At 39.4% G+C, this 24,896-nt stretch overlaps 1 protein-coding gene across 5 annotated transcripts in view; it reads right to left on the reverse strand.

The window, feature by feature from the left end:
* SPAG9 (sperm associated antigen 9) overlaps positions 1-24,896 on the reverse strand; it is a 139,247-nt gene that overhangs the window by 53,643 nt on the left and 60,708 nt on the right. For 3 of the 5 annotated variants that reach the window (XM_059378821.1, XM_059378820.1, XM_059378824.1), the window contains one exon: positions 19,664-19,814. In XM_059378821.1, coding sequence (XP_059234804.1) covers positions 19,664-19,814 — 151 coding nt within the window. Of the gene's footprint in view, positions 1-19,663; positions 19,815-24,385; positions 24,726-24,896 lie in introns of those variants that run through there. The other 2 variants (XM_059378822.1, XM_059378823.1) reach the window with 2 other exon arrangements.

Consider the following 24,896-nt stretch of genomic DNA (forward strand, 5'->3'; position numbering starts at 1 on the left):
ATCTTTAGGCAGAGAGACCAAGTAATCTGCATTTTAAAAAGAAATCCAGGTGATTTCTATACTCATCAAAATGATAATTACTACTCCAGGGTCCACAAATAGTCTTTAGGGACACATTCAGACTGAATTTTATGCAAAAATTTGTGGAGAATGCACTTTTCTGGAGGAAAAAAATCTACAACTTCTATCAGGTTTTCAAAGAGGTTTGAGGCCCCCAAATAATTAAAAACAGTTGTCCAAAAACTGAATTGCTAGGTGGCATATCTGAAACTAATGTAACATTGTGTGTCGATTATACTTCAACAACGGAGGTCGGGGGAGTAGGGGAGGGGATTTTTTAAAAATACCCCCCCCCAAAAAAAAGAGGGGCACTTGGTGGGCTCAGTTGGTGGAGTATGTACCTCTTTGATCTCAGGGTCATTAGCTCAGGCCCCATGCTGGGCACAGAGCCTACTAAAAGAAAAACAAACACAGTTGTGCAATGGCTACGGATAATGAGGCAGTTCTTTTAGAGCAAAATACCCAGACCTTTAAAAAAATAAATAAAATAAATAAATAAAAGAAAAGAACCTAGAGCAATTGGGTGGCTCAGTAGGTTAAGTGTCCAACTCTTGGTTTTGGTTCAGGTCATGATCTCAGGTTCGTGAGATAGAGCTCTGTGTTGAGCTATGTGCTAAAAGTGGAGTCTGGGATTCTCTCTCCCTCTCCCCCCAAATAAATCTTTAAAAAAAAGAGAGAGAGAGAACCTGACAAAAAGTTTACAAGTAGTAGTAGGAGGAGAAAGAAGAAGAATTAGGGTAAATTAGTGAGTTTACCATTCACTAACTGTTCGACCTTGGGTAAGTTACATATTCTTTCTTTATCTATTTCTTATTTGTAAAATAGAGATAAGGTACCTAATTAATAGATTATAAATTATTCTACATAAAGACTACAAAGTGTTCACACATACTGAGTGTTCAAAATGTTAGCACCTGGGACACCTGGGTGTCTCAGTCAGTTAAGCATCAGCTTCAGCTCATATCATGATCTCAGTGTTCTGGGGATCGAGCCCTACATCAGGCTCCCTGATCAGTGGGGAACCCTGCTTCTCCCTCTCCCACTTCCCTCAGCTTTCTCTCTCTCTCAAATAAATAAAATAAATGAAAAACAAAAGTTTTGCAATTTTTATATAGCAAATAAAACAGTATGTTATGCACAACTGAGAATTTTGGAAATGCATGCTTTTGGCCTAAAGCAAAAGAATATATAAACGTATTAAGTTATGCTACTATGGTGGAGGATGATTTTTTGGGACTTTTATTTTCGTCTTCAAAATTTTATTTAACTTTAAAGCACATTGTTAAAAATGTTAAAGCTAGAAAAATAATGAAACAAAATCCATATCATTGAAAAAAAACACTATGCCAATCAAAATTACATACATAATCTAAGCTTTATATTATGCTATCTGGGGGCATCTGGGTGGCTCAGTGGGTTAAGCCTCTGCCTTCAGCTCAGGTCATGATCTAGGGGTCCTGGGATCGAACCCCGCATTGGGCTATCTGCTCAGCAGGGAGCCTGCTTCCCCCTCTCTCTCTGCCTGCCTCCCTGCCTACTTGTGATTTCTCTTTCTCTGTCGAATAAATTTTAAAAATATTAAAAAAAAAAAAAGAAAAGAAATTCTATATTATGCTATCTGAGGAATTTGTCTTAGGTCCTGAGAAGTCAGAGAGTGTTCAAATTAAAATTTAAATTTTAGGGGCGCCTGGGTGGCTCAGTGGATTAAGCCGCTGCCTTCGGCTTGGGTCATGATCTCAGTGTCCTGGGATCGAGCCCCGCATCGGGCTCTTTGCTCAGCGGGAGCCTGCTTCTCTCTCTCTCTCTGCCTGACTCTCCGCCTACTTGTGATTTCTCTCTCTGTCAAATAAATAATAAATAAAATCTTTAATAAAAAAAAAAAAAAAAAAAAGAAAAAAAAAATAAATAAAATTTAAATTTTAAATTCTATTCAAGTATAAGAAAACATTTTCAGCATGCAGTCAACTACCTGTGCTATGGTGGAAAGAAATGACAATGAAAGCAACCACACTTGGGGAGTTTTATCACCAAAATACTTAGCTTTATAACATTAAAACATTTTCATGTTTCATCTCCATTCATTTACTATCAAGAATTTTGATGGAGCACAAATTTCACTACCAAGAGTGGCTGAATGTGGGGCACCTGGGTGGCTCAGTGGGTTAAACCTCTTCCTTCAGCTCAGGTCATGGTCTCAGGGTCCTGGGATCGAGCCCCGAATCGGGCTCTCTACTCAGCGGGGAGCCTGCTTCCCCCTCTTTCTCTGCCTTCCTCCCTGCCTACTTGTGATTTCTCTCATTCAAATAAATTTTAAAAATCTTTAAAAAAAAAAAAAAGGAGTGGCTGAATGAATACAAAACCAATTACCAGATGAGAATGCAGGGTGACATGAATTATGACAGCAAATTAAGAGCTCTTCATCCAGAAGATGCGTTTGAGAGAGAGATTATATATAATGGAATATTACTCAGCCATGAAAAAGAATGAAACCTTGCCATCTGCAACAAGAATGGAGCTACAGAGTGTTATACTGAGTGAAATAAGCCATTGAGAGAAAGACAAATACCATGATTTCACTCATACATGGAATTTAAGAAACAAAACAAATGAGCAAAGGAAGACAAAAAGAGAGAGAGAGAGAGACAAACCAAGAAGCAGCCTCTTAACTATACAGAACAAATAGTTACCAGAGGGAGGGTGGGTAGAGGTATGGGTGAGTAGATGGAAAGGTATTAAAGAGTACTTTTATCCTGAGGAGCGCTGAGTAATATATGGAACTGCTGAATCACTATATTGTACATCTGAAACTAACAGAACACTGTATGCTAACTGGAATTAAAATTTAAAAAAAAAAAAAAAAAAAAGACTTTTTTATCCCTTCCACAGTGCCCCACAGCCCACTCTTCAACCCTACCCCAGACTCTGAGGGTTGTTTTTTTTCTATTTTTTTTTTTCTATTTTTGTCTATTTGTAAATGTTGAGGGGTATAGAATGTCACAGAATGTGAATGCCATACCAGCATGAGTTACCCACTGAAGAGGCTAAGTATCTTGGCCCTACTGACAAGCCTGAGCTCTAACACATGGTTAGAACCCAAGTGTTTACCAAAGACCTTCATCCTAGAAAATTCCTGCTATTTTCAGCTTCTGAGTTTATATTATACTTGGACTTGAAAAAATAACTGGTCAGCAACCAATTGTTTTATTGCTCATCATCATTTAACACACATATCCACAACCAATAATGATCCATTTACCAAAAAAAAAAAATCTCCCCTGAGATTTTGAATCTATCAAAGGAAAAATAAAACAGTATACCCATGTTAGCATACGATACTTACCTAAAATGAATTTTCAGTGGCATGGGAAAGTCCTTATATGTTAAATTGGAAAATATATATATACTTTTAAAGAAATAAAATGTATATATTTATAACAGCAAAAAACTGCAAACAACTTAAATGCTCCAAAATAGGAGATTAAGCAAACTACTTACAGATCCATAGAAGAGAATAGTATGCAGCAATTAAAAACTGTGCTGCAGAAGGTTATTTACTGAAATGGAAAATACTCAAAATATTTTGCAAAGATGCTGGGGATTAAAACAATTCAGTATGGGGGCGCCTGGGTGACTAGTCAGTTAAGTGCCTGCCTTTGGCTCAGGTCATGATCCCAAGGTCCTGGGATCGAGCCTCACATCAGGCTTCTGGCTCAGCGGGAAACCTGCTTCTCCCTTTTCCTCTGCCACTCTCCCTGCTTGTGCTCTTGCTTTCTGTCAAATAAATAAATAAAATCTTTTTAAAAATAAAAAATAGTAGTAATAATTTGAGGTCCATTTTTTTCTTTCTTTTCTTTTTTTTTTTTAAAGATTTTTTTATTTATTTATCAGAGAGAGAGGGGGGCAGAGAGCAAGCACAGGCAGACAGAATGGCAGGCAGAGGCAGAGGGAGAAGCAGGCTCCCTGCCGAGCAAGGAGCCCGATGTGGGACTCGATCCCAGGACACTGGGATCATGACCCGAGCCAAAGGCAGCTGCTTAACCAACTGAGCCACCCAGACGTCCCCTTTCTTTTTTTTTTTTTTTAAAGTAAGCTCTATGCTGGGGTGCCTGGGTGGTTCAATTAAGTGTCCGATTTCAGCTCAGGTCATGATCTTAGGGTCCTGGGATCGAGCCCCACATCAGGCTCCCTGCTCAATGGGGATCTCCCTCTCCCTCTCCCCCTGGCCCCCACAAGCTCATGCTCTATCTCAAATAAATAAAATCTTTAAAAATAAATAAATAAATAAAGTAAGCTCAAGCCAAACATAAGGCTTGAACTCATGACTGTACAATCAAGTCACATGCTCCACTGACTAAGCTAGCGAGGTGTGTCCCTTCAAGTCTATCTTGTACTTGTCATTTGTCTCTCAAGAAAAAGTCAAGAAGAGAAATGATTGCTTCTTCCTCCCTATCACCCCACCCCCAATGTCCAGTTACTTCAACCTTAAAAAAAAAATTACTTAGTGGGGCACGTGGATGGCTCAATGGGCTACGTGGCTGCCCTCAGCTGATGACACTGCAGTCCTGGGATCAAGCCCCATGTCCAGGGGGCTCCCTACTCCGTGGGGATTCTGCATCTCCCTCTCCCACTGGCCCGCCCCCTGCTCCTTCTCTTTCTCTCTCACTCTCTCTTTCTCAAATAAATAAAATCCTTAAACAAATTTACTTAGTAATTAAACAGTTCACAACATAAAACGTTTGACAAAAAGTCTTCCTCCCCAAATGCCCCTGTGGATCCGGGAGTACCAAATAAAGCAGACAAAAGAGCTGAACCTAAACCAGGAAAAGGACTGGGCCATCTTAGGGATTCTAAAGGTTTGGGACTATAAGGAAGTGGTAAATTAGGATCTGCTTAGAAGAAAATTTTAAATTTGTCATGGGCTATCCAAGTAACATGAGATTTATTTATCTGTAACTTACCTTTTATAGTTTTACCATATAAAAATATTTTATACTCATTAAAATAGCTCACTGTGTGGGTTGTACTTCTGGATCTCAGGGAGAGGTGAGGAGAGAAAAGCTCTTAAACTGAAAACCATTTTCTAAAGAGGCATTTCTCTTTGGTCTCCCAGGCAGTGGTGACATAATCCTCCAAGATTAGTAGGAAAGGACTGACATGACAAGTCTCTGCTACAGTGTTTGGTTGGAGGCACCGTATTTTTATATGGAAGAAATTATGTCATTCTGCCACTAACAATGCCTCCAACTAAGAAACAATGAAGAAAGACAAATCTAAATGTTAATCTTTTAAAAGATAAAGTATATCACTTTTAGTCTCAACAGTAAGCTTGTAAGATACCAAGTGCAAAATAATAGAAAATTCTTGGGGCACCTGGGTGGCTCAGTCGGTTAAGCATCTGCCTTGGGCTCAGGTCATGGACCCAGAGTCCTGGGATCGAGTCCTCCCACCCCCAAAATCCCTGCTCAACGGGGAGCCTGCTTCTCTGTCTCCCTCCACCCCTCCTCCCGCTCATGCTCTCTCTTTCTCTCAAATAAATAAAAGTAAAAAAGAAAAGAAGATGGTAAATTTTATTCTGTATGTACTTACTACATACAAAAAGAAAATAGGTGTCATTACTTTTAGCTTCACTTGAGATACTATGGTGAAAGCTTTCTGGCCTTTGTGCCATTTTCTTACTGGCTTTAGATATCAGGCTAAAAGTCTATAAGCCTTTACAAAATATTTTCAGTTTTTCCATTCATCGAATGCCTCCCTCGTGTGCTCAGTCCTGCACAGAATATTTATGTCATGTGTTAGTCAGCATCCTTTAACTATTTATGTCCCGAGAGACCATAAGTTTAACTAAAAAAGAAATTATCTACAGACAACTTAGAAATGGGGGGAGTGGGGCCTTGAGGTGGCTCAGTCAGTTTAGCATTTGTCTCTCGGTTTCGGCTCAGGTCATGTATCTCTGGGGTTGTGAGATAGAGCCCCACACTGGGCTCCACACTTAGCATGGCGTCTGCTTGTGATTCTCTCTCCCTCTCTCTTTGCCCCTCCTCTCACTCCTGCATGAGCACACTCTCTCTTGATCAATAAAATCTTGACAGGAGGCGCCTGGGTGGCTCAGTGGGTTAAAGCCTCTGCCTTCAGCTCAGGTCATGGTCTCAGGGTCCTAGGAACAAGCCCCGCATTGGGCTCTCCTCTCAGTGGGGAGCCTGCTTCCCCCTCTCTCTCTGCCTGCCTCTCTACCTACTTGTGATCTCTGTCTGTCAAATAAATAAAATATAAAAAATAAAATAAAATAAAATAAAATAAAATAAAATAAAATCTTGACAGAAGTAAAGAAAGGCTCCAGTGTAGAGCTTTCCTAAGTAGCCTGCCTGCCTTCATTTGAAATAAGCTAAATAAAGGGGCAAGCAACCCTATTACATAAGCCTGTTTTTTATGATTCAAAGATTTTAAGCCTAATGAAAGAAAAGACAAAATTACAAAAACCAGCCCCATGCATCCCCACTCTAACATTTAGCACCTTATATTTTAATTTTTATGTTTATATTTCTTTCCCCACAAGTAAAAGTAAAATGTCTAAAGCAGTGGTTAAGCTCTCTTGATTCACAACTCTATGGCATAACAGAACCACAAAATTCTATGTGTACATATATTTTCTGGAAAGTTTCATTAACTCTGATTCCTAAAGGACTTTGTGACCCAAAGAAACACTAAGAACCCTAATTCTAGACACAATTAGATGAAATAAATCTAGATGTGGGGCGCCTGGGTGGCACAGTGGGTTAAAGCCTCTGCCTTCGGCTCAGGTCATGATCCCAGGACCCTGGGTCCTGGGATTGAGCCCCGCATCGGGCTCTGCTCGGCGGGGAGCCTACTTCCTCCTCTCTCGGTCTGCTTCTCTGCCTACTTGTAATTATACTGTAGGTTTGAGAAAATTATGATTATTAAAGGAAAGGTATGAATGTCCTAACCTTGAGGGTATTTTTGAAGAAAGGGGACACTTTCACTGTCACAGATCAGCTGAAGGGTTTCCATGGACCTGGGTGGGTAGGGGACCTAACCCACAGTGAGTGGGGGAAAAAGCCTTGTTCTTATATCCTGAATGCCCAGGGTATCAAGCCTGACATGAAGAAGGCTCACAACAGATGTTGTGAGACGAAATCAGAAAGAGAGACAAACAGTTGACTAAAGCTGAACAGTGCCCTGAACGAAGCTTAAGAAATCTGTTCAACCAGGGAGACAGCCTACAGTATAATGACACACTGGGGCTGTCTCCAGGATCCGTACGAGTTATATACATTATGTCCTGAGGAAGGTATTTGTGCAAATTTGTGCAAGGGTATTTGTGTGTCCCCTACCTAAAGCTGGATAGATGGAAACAGGCTGAATTTTCATAGGATTTACTTACATTTTCTCTACTTTATCTTATTGTTAAAGATTTTAGGGCGCCTGGGTGGCTCAGTGGGTTAAGCCATTGCCTTCGGCTCAGGTCATGATCTCAGGGTCCTGGGATCGAGTCCCGCATCGGGCTCTCCGCTCAGTGGGGAGCCTGCTTCCTCCCCTCTCGCTCTGCCTGCCTCTCTGCCTACTTGTGATTTCTCTCTGTCAAATAAATAAATAAAATCTTTAAAGATTTTATTTATTTGGGGCACCTGGGTGGCTCAGTGGGTTAAGCCTCTGGCTTTGGCCCAGGTCATGATCGCAGGGTCCTGGGATCGAGCCCCTCGTCGGGCTCTCTGCTCAGCAGGGAGCCTGCTTCCCTTCCTCTCTCTCTGCCTGCCTCTCTGCCTACTTGTGATCTCTGTCTGTCAAATAAATAAATAAAATCTTTAAAAAAAAACAAAAAGAGGGGCGCCTGGGTGGCTCAGTGGGTTAGGGCCTCTGCCTTCGGCTCAGGTCATGATCCCAGTGTCCTGGGATCGAGCCCCGCATCGGGCTCTCTGCTCAGCAGGGAGTCTGCTTCCTCCACTCTGCCTGCCTCTCTGCCTACATGTGGTCTCTGTCTGTCAAATAAATAAATAAAAAATCTTAAAAAAAAAAAAAAAAAAGATTTATTTGACAGAGAGAGGGAGAATGCATGTACACAAGCAGGGGAACAACAGGCAGAGGGAGAGGGAGAAGCAGATTCCCCTGCTGAGAATGAAGCCCGACATGGGGCTCCATTCCAGGACCCAGGGATCATGACCAACTGACCGAGAGGCACCCCCCTCTCCTTTATTTTAAAATGCTGTCTTTAGGGGAGGAGTAATTTATAGATTACAGTAAAGAACTAGCAACCACCACAGAAACAATGTTCTCTTGTATTTCAGTGAAAAACATCAGTAGTCTTTCAAACTGAGCACTAGATGTCTTCATAATAGCAGCTGAATAAGTAACCAATAGTTAATTGAGTTTCTATACTTTTTGTACAGTGAGTTGAAACACCATTCTCAACTCCTGTTCTACAGCCTTCAGCGGTTCAGGACTACTGCTGACCTGGGAAGAAGAAAAGAATATACAAGAGAAAAGAAGATCCTGTGTTTACTAGGTGTTAGCATATTTCTAAGTATCTTTGGCTTGCTCTAGCTCTCAGGATAATAAGATATTTGTAATCTACTATGTTAAAATGAGGGCTTGGGGGGTTTGTTTTGATTTGGCTTAAAAACATCTCCTTCGGGGCGCCTGGGTGGCTCAGTGGGTTGAGCCGCTGCCTTCGGCTCAGGTCGTGATCTCGGAGTCCTGGGATCGAGTCCCGCATCGGGCTCTCTGCTCAGCGGAGAGCCTGCTTCCCTCTCTCTCTCTCTGCCTGCCTCTCCATCTACTTGTGGTTTCTCTCTGTCAAATAAATAAATAAAATCTTTAAAAAAAAAAAAAAAAAAAAAACATCTCCTTCAAGCTCCTCCAAAAGTTGAAAACAGAGCTACCCTATAACCCAGCAATCGCACTACTGGGTATTTACACTAAAGATACAAATGTAGTGATCTGAAGGGACATCTGAACCCCAATGTTCATAGCAGCAATGTCCACAATAGTCAAACTATGGAAAGCGCCCAGATGTCCAACACCGGATGAATGGATAGAGAAGATGTGGTGTGTGTGTATAGACACATACACACACATACAATGGTATACTACTTAGCCAACAAAAAATGAAATCTTGTCATTTGCAGTGATGTGGATGCAACAAGAGGGTGTTATGCTAAGTGAGGTAAGTCAGAGAAAGACTAATTACCATATGGTTCCACTTGCATGTGGAATTTAAGAAACAAAATAGAGGAGTATGGGGGAAAGGAGGGAAAAATAAAGTAAGACGAAATCAGAAAGAGAGACAAACAACAAGAGACTCTTAATCATAGGAAACAAACTGAGAATTACTAGAGGGGAGAGGGTAGAGGATGGGGTAACTGGGTGATGGACTTTAAGGAGGACATGGGATATAATAAGCACTGGGTATTATGTAAGACTGATGAATCACTGACCTCTACCTCTGAAACTAATAATACATTATATGTTAATTAACAGACTTTAAGTCTTTAAGAAAGTACAAGACACATACATGAAATAAGATAAAAACACCTCCTTCAACCCTCTAGTTTAAGAGATATGGTTCAGGGGCCACATGTCTTTTTTTTTTTTTTTTTTAAGATTTTATTTATGTATTTGACACAGAGAGAGAGAGACAGTGAGAGAGGGAACACACGCAGCAGGAGTGGGAGAGGGAGAAGCAGGCGTCCTGCCAAGCAGGGAGCCCAATGCAGGGCTCCATCCCAGGACCCTGGGATCATGACCTGAGCCAAAGGCAGATGCTTAACGACTGAGCCCCCAAGTGCCCCCCCCCCTTTTAAACACTTCAGTTATTTGTCAGAGAGAGAGAGAGAGAGAGAGAGAGTCCCTGCACAAGCAGGGGGAGCACCAGAGGGAGAGGGAGAAACAGGCTCTCTGTTGAGCAGGGAGCCTGATGCAGGGCTCCATTCCAGGACCCTGGGATGACGACCTGAGCCACCCGGGCGCCCTGAGACAAATGTTTCTCTTAAAACACAAAGCAAGCAGAAGCTCTAAATATTCTTCGTCTGGAAACTCATCAAAGTCTTCTTGAAAGATTAAAATATGGCCGTGGGCTCTCTGTTAATTCTCTCAAAAAGCTACAGATAAGCAAGGCATGATTCACTTTATAGAAACCAAACCGCCTCTCAAGGTTTGGTTACATGATCTCCGCTTCTGGGTTATCATCATCTTTAACCCTTCTCAACTATTCAATTTATCAAAAGCTGGTGGGGGGATTGGGTGGCTCGCTCTCTGTATAAAAATGAAAAGACTGCAAACACACATTTTTTCATGAAAAACAAAAAGTAGAAAAATACTTAAAGCATATAGCATTTATCTTACAAAGATATTATGAGTGTGTATTATCTATGTGCATATGTAAAAGAAAAAGGTCTAAAGGATAGATATACCAACTACTCATAATGCCTGGGGGAATTTAGAGTTGGAGAAACTTTATTTTTGGTCTAGATTGTTTAATATTATTTAAAATTGGGAAACTGCATTAACATTTAAAAATTAATCCTGTTTTATAAAATATTTGGACTCTGAGAACACTATAATATCACTTCTAGTATCTGGCATAGTGGGCACTCAATAAATATTATATAATGCAAAAAGAAGGTAATTTGTTTTCAACAGGTAATTATTAAAGTCATTTTTCTTATTCTAAAAGCTTGTTTAAATATTTAATATCAATAAGAATATAATAAATGCTTATGTTGTCAATTACTTCAAAAGAAGCCACCTTTGAAACACAAGCTTTAAAAACCATCATTTTCAGATAGTATTATTTAGATATTTACCAATTTCCGTTCTCAACAAACATTAGCATCTTAGGCAACACACTACCCAGTAAATAAGTCAAAAAGAAAAAAAAAATCTCACTTTAAACACCCACTAAGAAAGATCTGGTTCTAGTCCCCTGTATCTCATAATTTTGTCAATTATACCTCAGCAAAGATGAAGGAACGAATGAACAAATGAATAAATAAATAGGGAGAAAATACTAAAAAATTAAAAGGAATATACTTGTAACTGTTTCTCTCTTCAAACCCCAACACAGAGCTGTGGATGGTTCCTGAACTTATCAAATGAGGATATATGTGAGTAATAAAGTTTACAAATAAAAACTGAAGGTACAGAAGAAAATCGTTATCCTTTGTCACAAGCGAAATCATGAAATATTAAAACATGCAATCCAGTTTTCTTAAAATTCTATTTTATTTTATCCTATCCTAAACACAAATACAAAAATCCAAAAGGACATAATACACAATATAAATGAATGGAAAACCACAACATAAACATCAAAGAAAGAGCCTAGAAACAATCACATTTCAAGCAACAAGCACATTTAGTGCCTTGATCTTGGTTCCTAAATATAAGAACCAGGGCTCCCGGGAGCAGTGGCAGACTAAAGGGCTGGGACACAGAAAACACTAAGAGCCTGGAGCATCTTATGGTGCCGGGAAGGAAATACTCAAAAAAGTATGGGGAATGTTGAAAAGATACATGTCTACCTGAAAAAGCTCCTGATTCCAAAGCTGGAACAATTAGAGCAATAAAATAAATGACAGTCACATTCTACTAACAATTGCCTTTGAAGGAGACCCTTCAAAAAAGAAAAATATTTTGAGGGAGTATATATCCAATGTGTAGCCACTCACACATCCATCTTTAGGCATGCGCAGGTGCATAGACACATATAGGTGCACACACATCCATGTGTGTATAACCTACAGAATAAAATAGATGTCCATGAGTTCAAACAAAAAAGGAAGAAAGGAAAGAAAGGCAGGAGGAAGGCCTCACACTTAGAGAAGAATTCCACAAAGAAAATAGAAAATAACCATTGGAACATCACAGTAATAACCGTTAAGATCCAGTCACAGATACTAAAATAAGTGGATAAAAGTTTGAAGAAAAACACGATATTCGCACATTCTCGAAGTGTATCTACCAAGATACTTTTTAAAAAATTTATTAATTTAGAGAGAGAGAGTGTGCACATGCATGCACAAGAGCAAGGGGGAAGGGCAGAGGGAGAGAGAGAGTAAGAGAATCTCAAGCAGACTCCCTGCTGAGTGCAGAGCCAGCTGCGGGACTCAAACTCACAACCCTGAGATCATGACCTAGGCCAAAACAAGAGTCAGAGGCTTAACCAATGCGCCACCCAGGCACCCCACCCCCAAGATCCTTATTAATTATAAAGGAAAAACAGTAGCTACAGCAGAGAAATCTAGCACACACCAGCTAAACCAAGCAGTCAAGGTTAATAACCACCACTAAGGCATATTGCTTCTGCAGTATTCTTGCCAAAAATATATGATCTCAATCTCATCATGAGAAATCATTAGAGAAGGTCAATCTGTGGGGCATTTTACAATATAATTAGCCAATGCTCCTTATGCCCCAAGATCAAGACTGAGGAACTATCACATGTTAGAAGAAACCAAGAAGACAAAGCTCAACCAATGTGAGATCCTGGACTGGATCCTGGAACAGGGAAAACTCATAAAACCCAAATATAAGCCTACAGTTTAGCTAATAATATTGTACCAATGTCAACTGTCTTAGTTTTAATAATGGTATACACTATGGTAGTTAACACTTGCTGATGATGGGTGATGAGTACAAAGGAACTCTACACTGTTTTTGCAACTTTTCTTAAAGTCTAAAATATTTCAAAAGAAAGTTAAAAAATTGAGAGCTTTAATATTTTAGAAATGTTTAGTTACACATTTTATAATAGGAATCTTAATCACAAAAGAAACAGCAGTTAAGTTTCAACTACTATAGAAATCCAAGTTTGGAAAAACTAAAGAAAGAGGAACTAAATTGTTAGCCACAAATGGAGGAGGATGGAAAATTCTTCTGAACAAGAATGCTGGCTCTATTTAGCCATTTCCTGTTCTGTATGCTAAGCACATCCCCTGAAGAATGCAGCACACATTGACCACTGGCTTTACATACCAAACCCTGCTGACAAGAGCTGCTCACAGCCTTCTACTCAAGTATTTCAAGTCATAGGGTTTCAGAAGAACTCTTAAAATTTTGACAAGTAGGCATCCATCCAATTGCTTTTTATTTGAAATTATTTTTCTCAGTTCTAAAAGTCACATTCTACTAACAATCACCTTTGAAGGAGACCCTTCAAAGAAGAAAATATTTTGAGGGAGTATATATCCAATATGTAGCCACTCACACATCCATCTTTAGGCATGCACAGGTGCATAAACACATACAGGTGCACACATATCCATGTGTGTATATGTGAAACTAGATGGTTGGGGCGCCTGGCTGGCTCAATGGGTTAAGCATCTACCTTTGGCTCAGATCATGATCCCAGAGTCCTGGGATCTAGCCCCGCATCAGGTGCTTTACTAGGCAGGGAGCCTGCTCCCCTCGTGCCTTCCCCCCCGCCTACTTGTGATCTCTGTCAAATAACTAAATAAATAAAATCTTAAGAAGAAAGAAAGAAAGAAACTAGATGGCATCTGTGAAATCACTAGCAAATTGACACCAACCAAGGTCTGGAAAACAGCATGAAAATTCTATGTACAGGATTCTTAAAATGATACCTAAAACACATCATTCTCTTTCCATATTTGGACACAAGGAAGGGCCATCTGAACTCTAAACGTGTAAAGCGATAAAGAATTTGAACAACATCGCTGGGTGAAAGGACAAATGGGTTTTGGCAGGCAATTTGGCATATCCATCAAAATCTGAAATACACATTTTGATTCAGCAATCCCACTTACGGGAATCATAAATAAAAGTACATAATTATGTATAATTCCATATGGCATTGTTCATAATAGCAAAGAACTAGGAAAAACTGAGGCGTCCCATCAACAAAGTAGACTTTAGTAGATCCCTCCCTCCACGATTCTGATGTATCAACGATCGTCCTTCACTCCCTTGTTTTCAATTTCTCTTTCTACTGGACTCTTGAAAGCACACAACCCAGAGTCTCCCATTCTAAGAGTAGCATTTCTACCACTCTCCTGGCTCAGGTTACCCTTTTCCCTCTTCCCATTACAACCACCTGTCTTGAGTCCTGACACTTTCTCGTTCCTCCTTTTCTGACTCATGCTCACTCCTGTTAATGGTCCTGCAACTTAAACCGAGCAAAGCTATACCTACAAATTGACAAATTCACTCCTCGTTGTACTTGACTTGTCCATACCAGATGACTCTGCTAACAACGGCTTCCCTTCTCAAGTTCTCTTGTCCTTTGAATATCTGAGGCCACAGTCTCTCTTCTCTGCCACTTCCAGCCAATGCTTTTCTTTCCCTGTACATCTTCTGCTTCACCATTCCAGGTTGCCCCCCCATTCCCACTCTGTGGATGCTCCCCTCCTCACCTGCTCAAGCTCCCACACCCTATGCCTGGACTGCCTTTCCTTGGGGAAGCCCTCATCACCCTGATTAAGATCTAACACCCAGGCTGCCCCTTTGCATGGATGTCCTTCAACTGTTGGGGCCCTGACTCTACACCAGCCTCCCCAGATGGATATACTCCTGACCTTGCTCAGGTTATATATACCTGCCCCATCCCCACCCCACTTTACCCTATGGATGCTTAACCTTGCTTTGCCCTACTGACCAGCTTCCAGGCTCAACTGTGCAGAAAGGAAAGAGGAGGGGCAGATAATGCAATACTATAACATGTAAGTAATTACAGCTTTATAGAAACCTTTACTATCTAGCAGGGCAAGTTCTTTTTCTTACTGTTCTTCTTCAGGACTGTCTCAGGTTATTCTTGGCCTTTTCTCCTCCAATTCCTTCCTTCTTTGCCTCTTATATGGGAATATAATTCATTTGGATGAACAATCCTACCTTAATGTTTTTTGCTCATTCCCACCTTTAGCACTTTTTTTCCCCCAAAGATTTTATTTATTTATGATAGATCACAAGTAGGCAAAGAGGCAGGCTCCCTGTTGAGCAGAGAGCCTGAGGCAGGACTCGATCCCAGGACTCTGAGATCATGACCCAAGCTGAAGACAGAGACTTAACCCACTGAGCCACCCAGGCTCCTCCACCTTTAGCACTTTTATAATACATTTTTGACAGAACCGCAGGGGTGACTCAACACAAGTTGCTTTTTACCTATTTCACTAGAAGCACCCCCAGTAAGACATCTCTGCTAATGATGCAATATAAACTCCTCTGCTTTCTACTGATCTCTAAACTAGATCTGAGGGCCATTAATGGGGTGTCAGATGAGGCTTTGTGTAAGCTATGGCATTCTGATTAGCCATCAAAGAAGGCTATTCCTACTAGTGGTGACCTAAGCAGGACATAAATATATATGTGGGAAAACTATAAAAGAATGCAAATGGATTCAGCAGCATAGAGTTCAGGAAAAGCGTCAGGGTCAGAGATTCAAATTGGTGACCAATGGATGGAGGGCATTTGCAGACATGGAACCTGAGCTACCCAGATTATGTAGAGAGAAGTCCAGGACCCATAAGGGGATGCAGTGTCCTGGGGGCAAAATGAAGACAGCATTTCAAGAAGCAGAAAGTATTCAAACGTGTCAAATGCTGCTACAAGGCAGGGTGGGAATGAGAATTTCCAATTATATTTAGAGGGTAAACCTGACAAAAGGCACGTCAGCACAGCAGTTAAGACTAAAAGTCTCAAAGGAGAGGCTGGGTGAAACAACCATTTCTCAAACATTCCAGTCTGCCCCTGCCACGGGGCCTTTCCATGCGCTTGTACATCCTTCGCATCAGGGTGCTTACCACCTCATCCAAGAAGCCTTCCTTTTTGCCACCCTAAAGCAAGCATTCCACCCTACTTACTCTCGCCCCTTATCTTGCTTTTTTGAAATAGTACATCACACACACACGTGCATGTGTGCATACACGCACAGTAGTACATCTCAATATTTTAAATCTATTGCTTTATTTATTTGTTAATCTCTCCCAGAAGAATATGATACAGGGAGGCACAGTATGTATGAACACTTCTTTTTACGCATATACTTTTCTAGATGCATCATTTCTGGAAGATTTTCCAGTACCTGAAGATACAATACCCTATAGGCTACAACTCTTTTCTCACAGTGAGAAATTTGCAATACAGCAACAAAGAAGGACCATAACATTACAATCATTGGCCAATCCCCTCTATTGCCACTCTTCTGGCACAAAGCTTCCCATAGTTCTGTTTCCTTAAAGGTTATAACCCCATCATATGGTTTTCTCGTAGAACATTTTCACCTTAACCTTACCTCACAGGAAAATGTGCTAGTAAAATTAATCTTGCTTATAATTCTCACCTTCAATTTTTTCATAACAAAGGCAAAGCATGCCTTAAATACAGCCAGGTCATCCCCCAAATTCTCAGAGAAATGGAAGTTGTAGAAAACTTTAAATCAGACTAGCCTACTTCCTATCACACACGGACACCAAGACCAGTGGGTATAAGAGACATGGTCCATAAGTGAACTCTTTTTTATAAGTGAACTCTTAAACCCAACTCCTAGCCTTTCATAAAGTTAGAGAAAGATGTCTGATTTATAACAAGAGGCCAGGTAAATAATAAAGTATGTCCTAATTATTAGACATACTTTACAAATCTGACTTTTGCTCTTTTGTAATACACCACTCCGCTCCTAGGAATGAGAGCCTTTATCTCATTTAGTGGCTCTGTGATCAGAGTAGAGAAAGAAAGAGAGAGAGGATTTTATTCTAGAAACTCTCTGGGAAATACTTGTCTTCATATCTCTAAAGAGGATACAAATAAAACCTCTCAGGCTTAAGTACATATTAACAACCTATTAATCAGTTTATAACTTTCAATAAAGTTCTGTCACAGCATGTTGCTGGATTAAAGCAACAAGAGAATTATAATAATCTTCTCTTTAAAGTTCCTTTTTGGGGGCGCCTGGGTGGCTCAGTGGGTTAAGCCGCTGCCTTCGGCTCAGGTCATGATCTCAGGGTCCTGGGATCGAGTTCCGCATCAGGCTCTCTACTCAGCAGGGAGCCTGCTTCCTCCTCTCTCTCTCTCTGCTTGCCTCTCTGCCTACTTGTGATCTCTCTCTGTCAAATATATAAATAAAAAATCTTAAAGTTCCTTTTTGGAATATAATTAAAATATAGTTACCATATGGTATACATTTTTGATGTACTAAAAGTATCCCTCCTACTTAATTTTGTTTTGGGAAAGGGATATGGTAAGTAGGCGAATTGAGGGATGGGTGTTTTGGAAGACCTAGTAAACCTAAAGGCAGGTTTTTAAAAAAGAAGCCAGTGTGGCAGGAGGAGTAAAGAATTAGAGCATTTCCTAGCAGCATCACTGGGGACTGATACTGAGCAGCTAGCTGCATGATCAGCTTCTCATAAACTGAGCAACAAACAAAAGAGCGGGAGAAAGTGGGAGGTCAGTCTTAATGTTAAAAATACTTTTCAGGGGGCGCCTGGATGGCTCAGTGGGTTAAAGCCTCTGCCTTAGGCTCAGGTCATGATCCCAGCGTCCTAGAATCAAGCCCCTCATGGCATAGGGTTCTCTGTTCACAACTAAGAGTACTAACCACTATACAATCACGGCCAGGGTTCTCTGTTCAGCAGGGAGCCTGCTCCCCCCCTCTCTCTGCCTGCCTCTCTGCCTATTTGTGATCTCTCTCTCTCTCTCTCTCTGTCAAATAAATAAATAAATAATTTTTTAAAAAGACTTTTCAGTGGGAGAAAAGCTATCAAATATTTATTGATTGCTTACTGTTTTGAGCACATTTCAAAAGGCAGTGAAATGATTCAAAATGCATCTACCTACTAGGGCTGAGAGACCATTTATATTATCCCAAAAAAGTCTTCCTAACATCTAAAACTAATTCATTCAGCAAACACCTTCTGAGTGGCCACGACAAACTGCTACAGCAGCAAATACACCACATGGACATTACTTTCTGAATGGAGAGAAACAGACAAAGTAATTAAGTAAATGACTTAGTATTTTAAAAGTAGAAGGGCTATCTTAGACCATAATAAGTACTTTGGAAAAAAAGAAAGGAAGAAAAGGAGATAAGATGTAATTTATTTGTATTCATTAGAGGTGGCCCGTATTATGATAGATGTTATAATACAAGATTCTTTTATAATCAATATTCTCTTTTCAAAAATTGACTTTATAAGATATAGAATATAATTTTAATTTTTTTAAGTTTATGTATGTATACATATATATATATGTATGTAGGTATATAGTAATCTCTACACTCCCATCATGGGACTCAAACTTAAGACCTCAAGATCAAGAGCTGCATGCTCTTCTGAGCCAGCCAGGTGCCCCAACTTTAAATACTTTTTATTTTTTATTTTTTTTTTTTAAAGATTTTATTTATTTATTTGACAGAGAGAAATCACAAGTAGATGGAGAGGCAGGCAGAGAGAGAGAGAGGGAAGCAGGTTCCCCGCTGAGCAGAGAGCCCGATGCGGGACTCGATCCCAGGACCCTGAGATCATGACCTGAGCTGAAGGCAGCGGCTTAACCCACTGAGCCACCCAGGCGCCCCTAATACTTTTTAAACTATTAGTATATCTTCCCTCTTACAGTATATTATTAATTATACTTATATTCAATGGTATGTTCTTAGTCAAAAGTATAATCTAGGGGCACCTGGGTGGCTCAGTGGGTTAAGCCGCTGCCTTCGGCTCAGGTCGTGATCTCGGGGTCCTGGGATCGAGTCCCGCATCAGGCTCTCTGCTCGGCAGGGAGCCTGCTTCCCTCTCTCTCTCTCTCTCTCTGCCAGCCTCTTTGCCTACCTGTGATCTCTCTCTGTCAAATAAATAAAATAAAATAAATCTTTAAAAAAAAATAAAAAAAAAAGTATAATCTATAATGAACTAACACTAGGGCTTTTTACCTAAACACAATATACTTTTGGATATTGCTTTATGAAGAGGTTTGAGGGAAAAAAAATCACGTTTTAAAAAAAATAAAATGAAGCCTTACTAAATTGTGAAGCTTCCAACAGTGAGCTAAGGATTTCGGGTACCAATGATTTTTTTTTTTTTTTAAAGATTTTATTTATTTGTCAGAGAGAGGGGGGGAGAGAGAGCGAGCACAGGCAGACAGAATGGCAGACAGAGGCAGAGGGAGAAGCAGGCTCCCTGCCGAGCAAGGAGCCCAATGTGGGACTCGATCCTGACCTGAGCCGAAGGCAGCTGCTTAACCAACTGAGCCACCCAGGCGTCCCCCAATGATTTTAAATTCTAAAAAACATTATTACATTCATTAATTATCCCACTTAAAACTTGTATGACCAAATAAATATCAAAATAGCCTAAATCAAATAGAAATGTTGGTAATTAGTGTCATTAGTATATTAATCAAGATATAAAAATGCTTGACTTTTGTTTTCCTATATAACTTGAAAAAGAATAGTAAAAACCCAACTCTTTGGGAAGAACTCATTTCCAATTTTAAAAAAAGGCAAAAGATAAATAAAAGGCATTAGTTTTCCATGATAACATGTATACAAACTTTCATTTTTTTATGTTTTAGCTATCTAGTACTTCAATTTGGATACAAAAGTTTATACAATGTAAACTGAAGATTTTGGCAGAATGAAGCTTACCTTCAGACTAGTATGAGAACGAGGTTGACTTAAGTCCTGAAATTTCCATTGCTCTGATCCAGGGGTCTCACCACCTTTCTGAGTGTCAGGTGTAAGCAATCCGTCTCCAGCAGGTAATGGGAAAATCCCTAATGATATAGGACGTTCTTTTCTATTGAAGAGGGGAGAAAAAAATTAAGCATTCATTCATTCCTTTTTAATTTCTGTTCATCATGACTATAAGTAATAAGCCTGGGATGTCACTGTTTTAGAATAATCACGCTTAAAAAATAACATCTGCCTATCTAGACAAGTACACTTACCAAAGAAAAAGGATACTCTCAGAAGTTCAAATTAGCCCCAAAAAATTAACTAGGAAAAGTAGTAAACTAATAGTTTAGGAAATCTTGCAAGTTACTGATGAATTCTTCCCTTAGGGAGCAGTCTCTGGTCTGGTTTCACAGGGACAAAAGCTACTAAATTTTCACTCATGCTTACATTAGCCCTAGGAAAACTGGCAACCTCCTCCTTTGAAAGTGAATCCCATCCTTGCTTCTACACTTCCCAAATCCTCAAACCAATACCTTGTTATTTGCCCAAGCCTCTTCGGGGTGCATCTTTTCTGCCTAACAGAAAATCGATGTATAATTTAAATCAGGACTACTGATTAAGCGGCAAAATAAACTCTAAGAGTTTTAATCCTTAACAGCAGGAAAGCTTTTCTACAGAACCAATACATGCCTTCCTTTCAATCACAGTTCATGTGAGAACACCACTGTTAGTTTTTCCAAACAAGGCAGCCCAAAAATTCTATAAAAGACTGTAGGGTTTCCAATGTTTTGTGGGAAATTTCAATGAGCAAAAAGAGTTACAATTTTAATACTAACAGAATTTCAACAAGAAACATATCCTTTGGTGATACCTAGATTACAAATAAAAAGGGCTTTTTAGAGGATGGCAACCAGGCTAGGAAGAGGTTGTCCTGGGTCATTAACCCAAAAAAGTAGAAACTGGCAAAAAAAAAAAAAAAAAAAAAAAAGGACACTAAAGCTTTGGAACCTCCTGGAACACATACCTCTACTGGTAAGAATGTAAATTAGAACAGAAACACTGAGATTATAAATAAACGTGGGGGGAAAAAAAGTGGGAAAATATTCAGTTTTACTAAATAAGTCCTTTATTCTGAAAGCTCATTTTTGTAACAAGAAACTTAAGTCTCTTGAAATTGGCCTTCACTTAACACAAAGGATATGCTCTCCCATTCCTAATTACCTTAGTAATTAGTAAAACTGTCAGAACTCCTTCTTAAAGATTGGGTGAAGGGAAAGGATTGAGAGATTGCGCCTGGTTAAAGGTCTCCTTACACAAGGAAATAAAACAGGACTTTTCCCTATTAGCTAATTATTCATCATTTCTTTACACTTGGTACTTTACCTATTTGATTTTGGAAAATTTAAATGCAGGTAGGCTGCACAGTAAAAGGCTAGACTTTAAAAACAAATATAAGTTTGTGTCTATGAGCTTCCAGAACAACCAAATGACAAAAAGTAAAGTAACTACTCAGCTAATCTGTTTAGACCAATAATTCCTTAAGGCTGGCTCATCAATAAAGTTTTCCTAAGTTCATAGTGAAGAGACATTATTTATTATATCCTTATTGGATGATATAGGCCATATTGTACACATAAACATTTCCATATATCACAAAACCTGTTCTTTCCTGAAAATGATGGATGGACCTTTTTCTACATCTTTTCTGCTACTTTGATTTTAAATCTCTTTCTTTCCTCAAATGATGATGACAATGACTAGAAAGCAAATTTTGTTTTAACATCCATACTTGACAAAATAAAAAGTTGTTGTCTGATTGTCCCTCAATTTGGGGCTGGGGAGCAGTATTTTGAGAACCAATAATGTAAGGATCTAAGAACTACTAAATGGCTTTTTATTTTTTAACATATCTGAATAACTTAAGCAAAAACGGTGTGAATTTAATGGAATAGTTTAAGGGAAAGCTCTCTAACCTAAAAAGCAAAGAAAAGATAATATAGATTTCGTGCAAATTCATCACACTGCTAACAGAAATCAAAACACAGGCCAGTCATTAGAATTATCTTCCTATATGAATGACAGACAACACATTTGTTTTCACACATATCAAATAAAGAAGAAGTATAAAACTACTGGATGAAAGAGTCTGCTATGGAGCCAAGTTTTGCTTTTCCACTCCTGTTAACTAAGCGTACAATCCAAAATACCAGTAGAATTCACTCTCCTTTATACTGCTTGTGTTAATCATTTAGAAACTGCTCTAGAGGAAGGGCATTTTTCTGCAGAGACTATCAAGAAAGTCCTGATGCTCTGGGTCACACTGTTTCAAAGCTTGAAAACAATATTACTACATACTAGTTTTTTTCTCCTTATTTACTAATAAGAAATCATGAGTTGAAGGGAAAAAGGACATGTAATTATCCAAGTCAGTTAGAATCCTACTTAAAAAAAAAACCTGAAAGTTCAATGTTTATGTCCTAAATTATGTTGGTGCACATGTTTAGTACTGTACATATTTTAAGTGCTTCAGTGAAACTCATGGAAGAAACCAAAGAATGGGGATACATTTGGAAAAACATCAAGTAACAGGTTTAAACCCTGGGGGTTTCAACATGTTTCAATATGCTGCCACTGTTTAGAAACAAAGCCATCTTCAACTATCAGAATCCTTGTTATATTCTTTTAAAAACTTAGTCCCATATATTCATTTTTTAGTTGGTTATTTAAATGTAACCTGTGTATAAATAAATTCTCAATTATGTTTTGAAACAGGTTCTTGGCTCTATGCACATTTAAAACAAATAACCATTAATAAAATTTTAAAAAGATTGTTCAACATTCACCATGTAGCAAGCACAAAAGATGGTTTAATTATCTCATTTAATCTTCATATGGAAATAGGGATTATTTCCCCAGTTTTCAGAGTAGGAAAAGTGAAGTTCAGAGACATTAAGCACTAGTAATTCACAGAGATGGGGCTCAAAGTCAGACCGTTGCCCTCCAAGGCCCACGTACTTTCCTTGGAACCTACCTATTTCTTGACAATTTAATCTTAATATTGAAGACTTTGATATCTTTTTTCCACTACATCATCAGCAAATTTGTGTCGAGGAACTTTTTGAATTTAATCATAAGGTATTTTTGTCAGTAAAATAGCCAGAGTTCTGCTAAAAATGGGGTGCATATATAAATGACCACAAATTATTTACTTGTTTGGCTTACTAAATGTCTTGCAACAGATTAAATAAAAAATAATCATCTCACACTTGATTTTTAAAACTATCCAAAGGGTAAGAACATCAGGGGAGGAAACTTGGGTACAGAGATTTTAAGCGACTTGCCAAAGGTCCTACAGCTCCCATGTGGCAGAGTATTTCTAGCCTCGGGGGCCCAGCTCCAAAGCCTCTTCCCCTCACCCTCAGCACGGCACTGCGTGGCACAGCACAGCACTGCCATCTCCAACAGACCGAAACCTTACATAGCCCTTTCAAATTAGCCTTATTTTAATGTTACATATTCTTGAGTTAAGGTCTTTTTAATTTCCTAAAAGCCTAAATATACATATAAACTAATCTTTTGTGTATTAAATATACAAAAGTGGTAAGATTTCTTACAATTTTTATAAAATCAGGAAAGAAAATAAATGGCCAAGTATCTAATTTTAGATCACAGATGAAATCTGACTTCTGGGCCTTAAACTAATGTTAAACACCAACCGACCAATGAATAAAAAGAACACCTTGAGGGAACTTACTAGTTTAATTTCTCTTAATTTATCTAAATCCACAAGCTGAGGATTTTAAGTAAACATTTAAATAATAAAAGCTCAACACCATGAACCTTCCTTTAAAACCGGGGAACAAAGCGGAAATCTGAACAAATCTGATGGCTTTAGTTTAAGGAGTTGGAAAACAAAAGACACCCAACCCTGAAATTGAAGATGTAGAAGACGGTTCTTACAGGGTGAGCAGAGTGAGCAGCAGCAAAGCTCCAGAGATTAATGACTACCCCCACAAGCAGGCACGGATATTTGTCACCCAAGTCTACAAAGAAAGGGCAACGACTGACAAAACAATAGTGAATAGGCTTTGTAAAGCTTTCACAACTTTGATGTGTAAATAATGAGGGGGGAAATGCATTCCTGGCCCTAAAAGGTTTAAATCCTTTCACCTTAAAATAGATTTTTTTTTAGAAAGAAAATATTTAAATTGTCAGTTCCCCGGAGTTACTATCAAAAATTGCAAAAATGATGCCTAAATGTCCATCAAAGGATAACGGAACAAAATAAATACCTACGGCCTGTGTCTACCTGACTCTAAGTCTCAGCATAAAAGATACTGGCCCCCAAATGCTCAGATGCTAAACACAGAGGTTGTATAAACTTGGACCAATGTTTTACTCTTGCTCTCCCTTCACTCTCTGAACACTCTGCCTAAAACAAAACCACACTGACCTTGTACTAATGCATAAGTACAATATGAAAATCCTTTTCTTAAGTCGTAGTTTCCAAAGACAAAGCCGTATCCCTAGGTGATGGCCTGAAAATGACTACAAATAAGAAGAGAAAATCCTAGCTTCAGGCCATTTTCCATTGTTTCAATCTGCAACAGAAATGGTTACAAAGCAGACCTGTGAAGCTAAAAATGTGAGAAAGACCAACTAAACAGGGGCTTCTAAGAGAGACTAGAGTACCTGAGTATCCTTGGTAGGTTCTGCGTCAGAGCTGGCACACCGGTAGAAATAGAAAAGTGCACAAGCAGCAAAACAGAGAGAGACACTAAGATAGCAGAATTAATGACCACCGCCCCGCCAACAAAGCCAAACACAAACAGCAGCATGCATCCAGGACTCATGGCGCTGTGCTGGCATGGTGAAACACCCGAACCAGGAGGCCTACACAGGGGCCAAAGGGGTATCTTTGTAGTGAGGATCTGTCATTCAGCTGCTGCCACAAAAACAATGCCATCAGCAGCAGCTTTCCACTCCATCCTGCAGCAGCTCCGAAGCGATGACGTCATCCTGCTCTCCCCACCTCATAACCATAGAGCTGCTGCTCCTAGCATTTATGCAGCAATCCAGAGCGACAGCCCGCCTATTAACTATTTTCCTCTCCACTAAGAGTCCTGGCTTAGCTCATTGGCTACAGTGCTTGGGAGATCTACATAATTTATTCACACTCCTACATCAAACAGAAGTCTAACCC

Source organism: Mustela nigripes, chromosome 16, assembly GCF_022355385.1.
Source record: "Mustela nigripes isolate SB6536 chromosome 16, MUSNIG.SB6536, whole genome shotgun sequence".
NCBI classification, from domain to species: Eukaryota; Metazoa; Chordata; class Mammalia; order Carnivora; family Mustelidae; genus Mustela; species Mustela nigripes.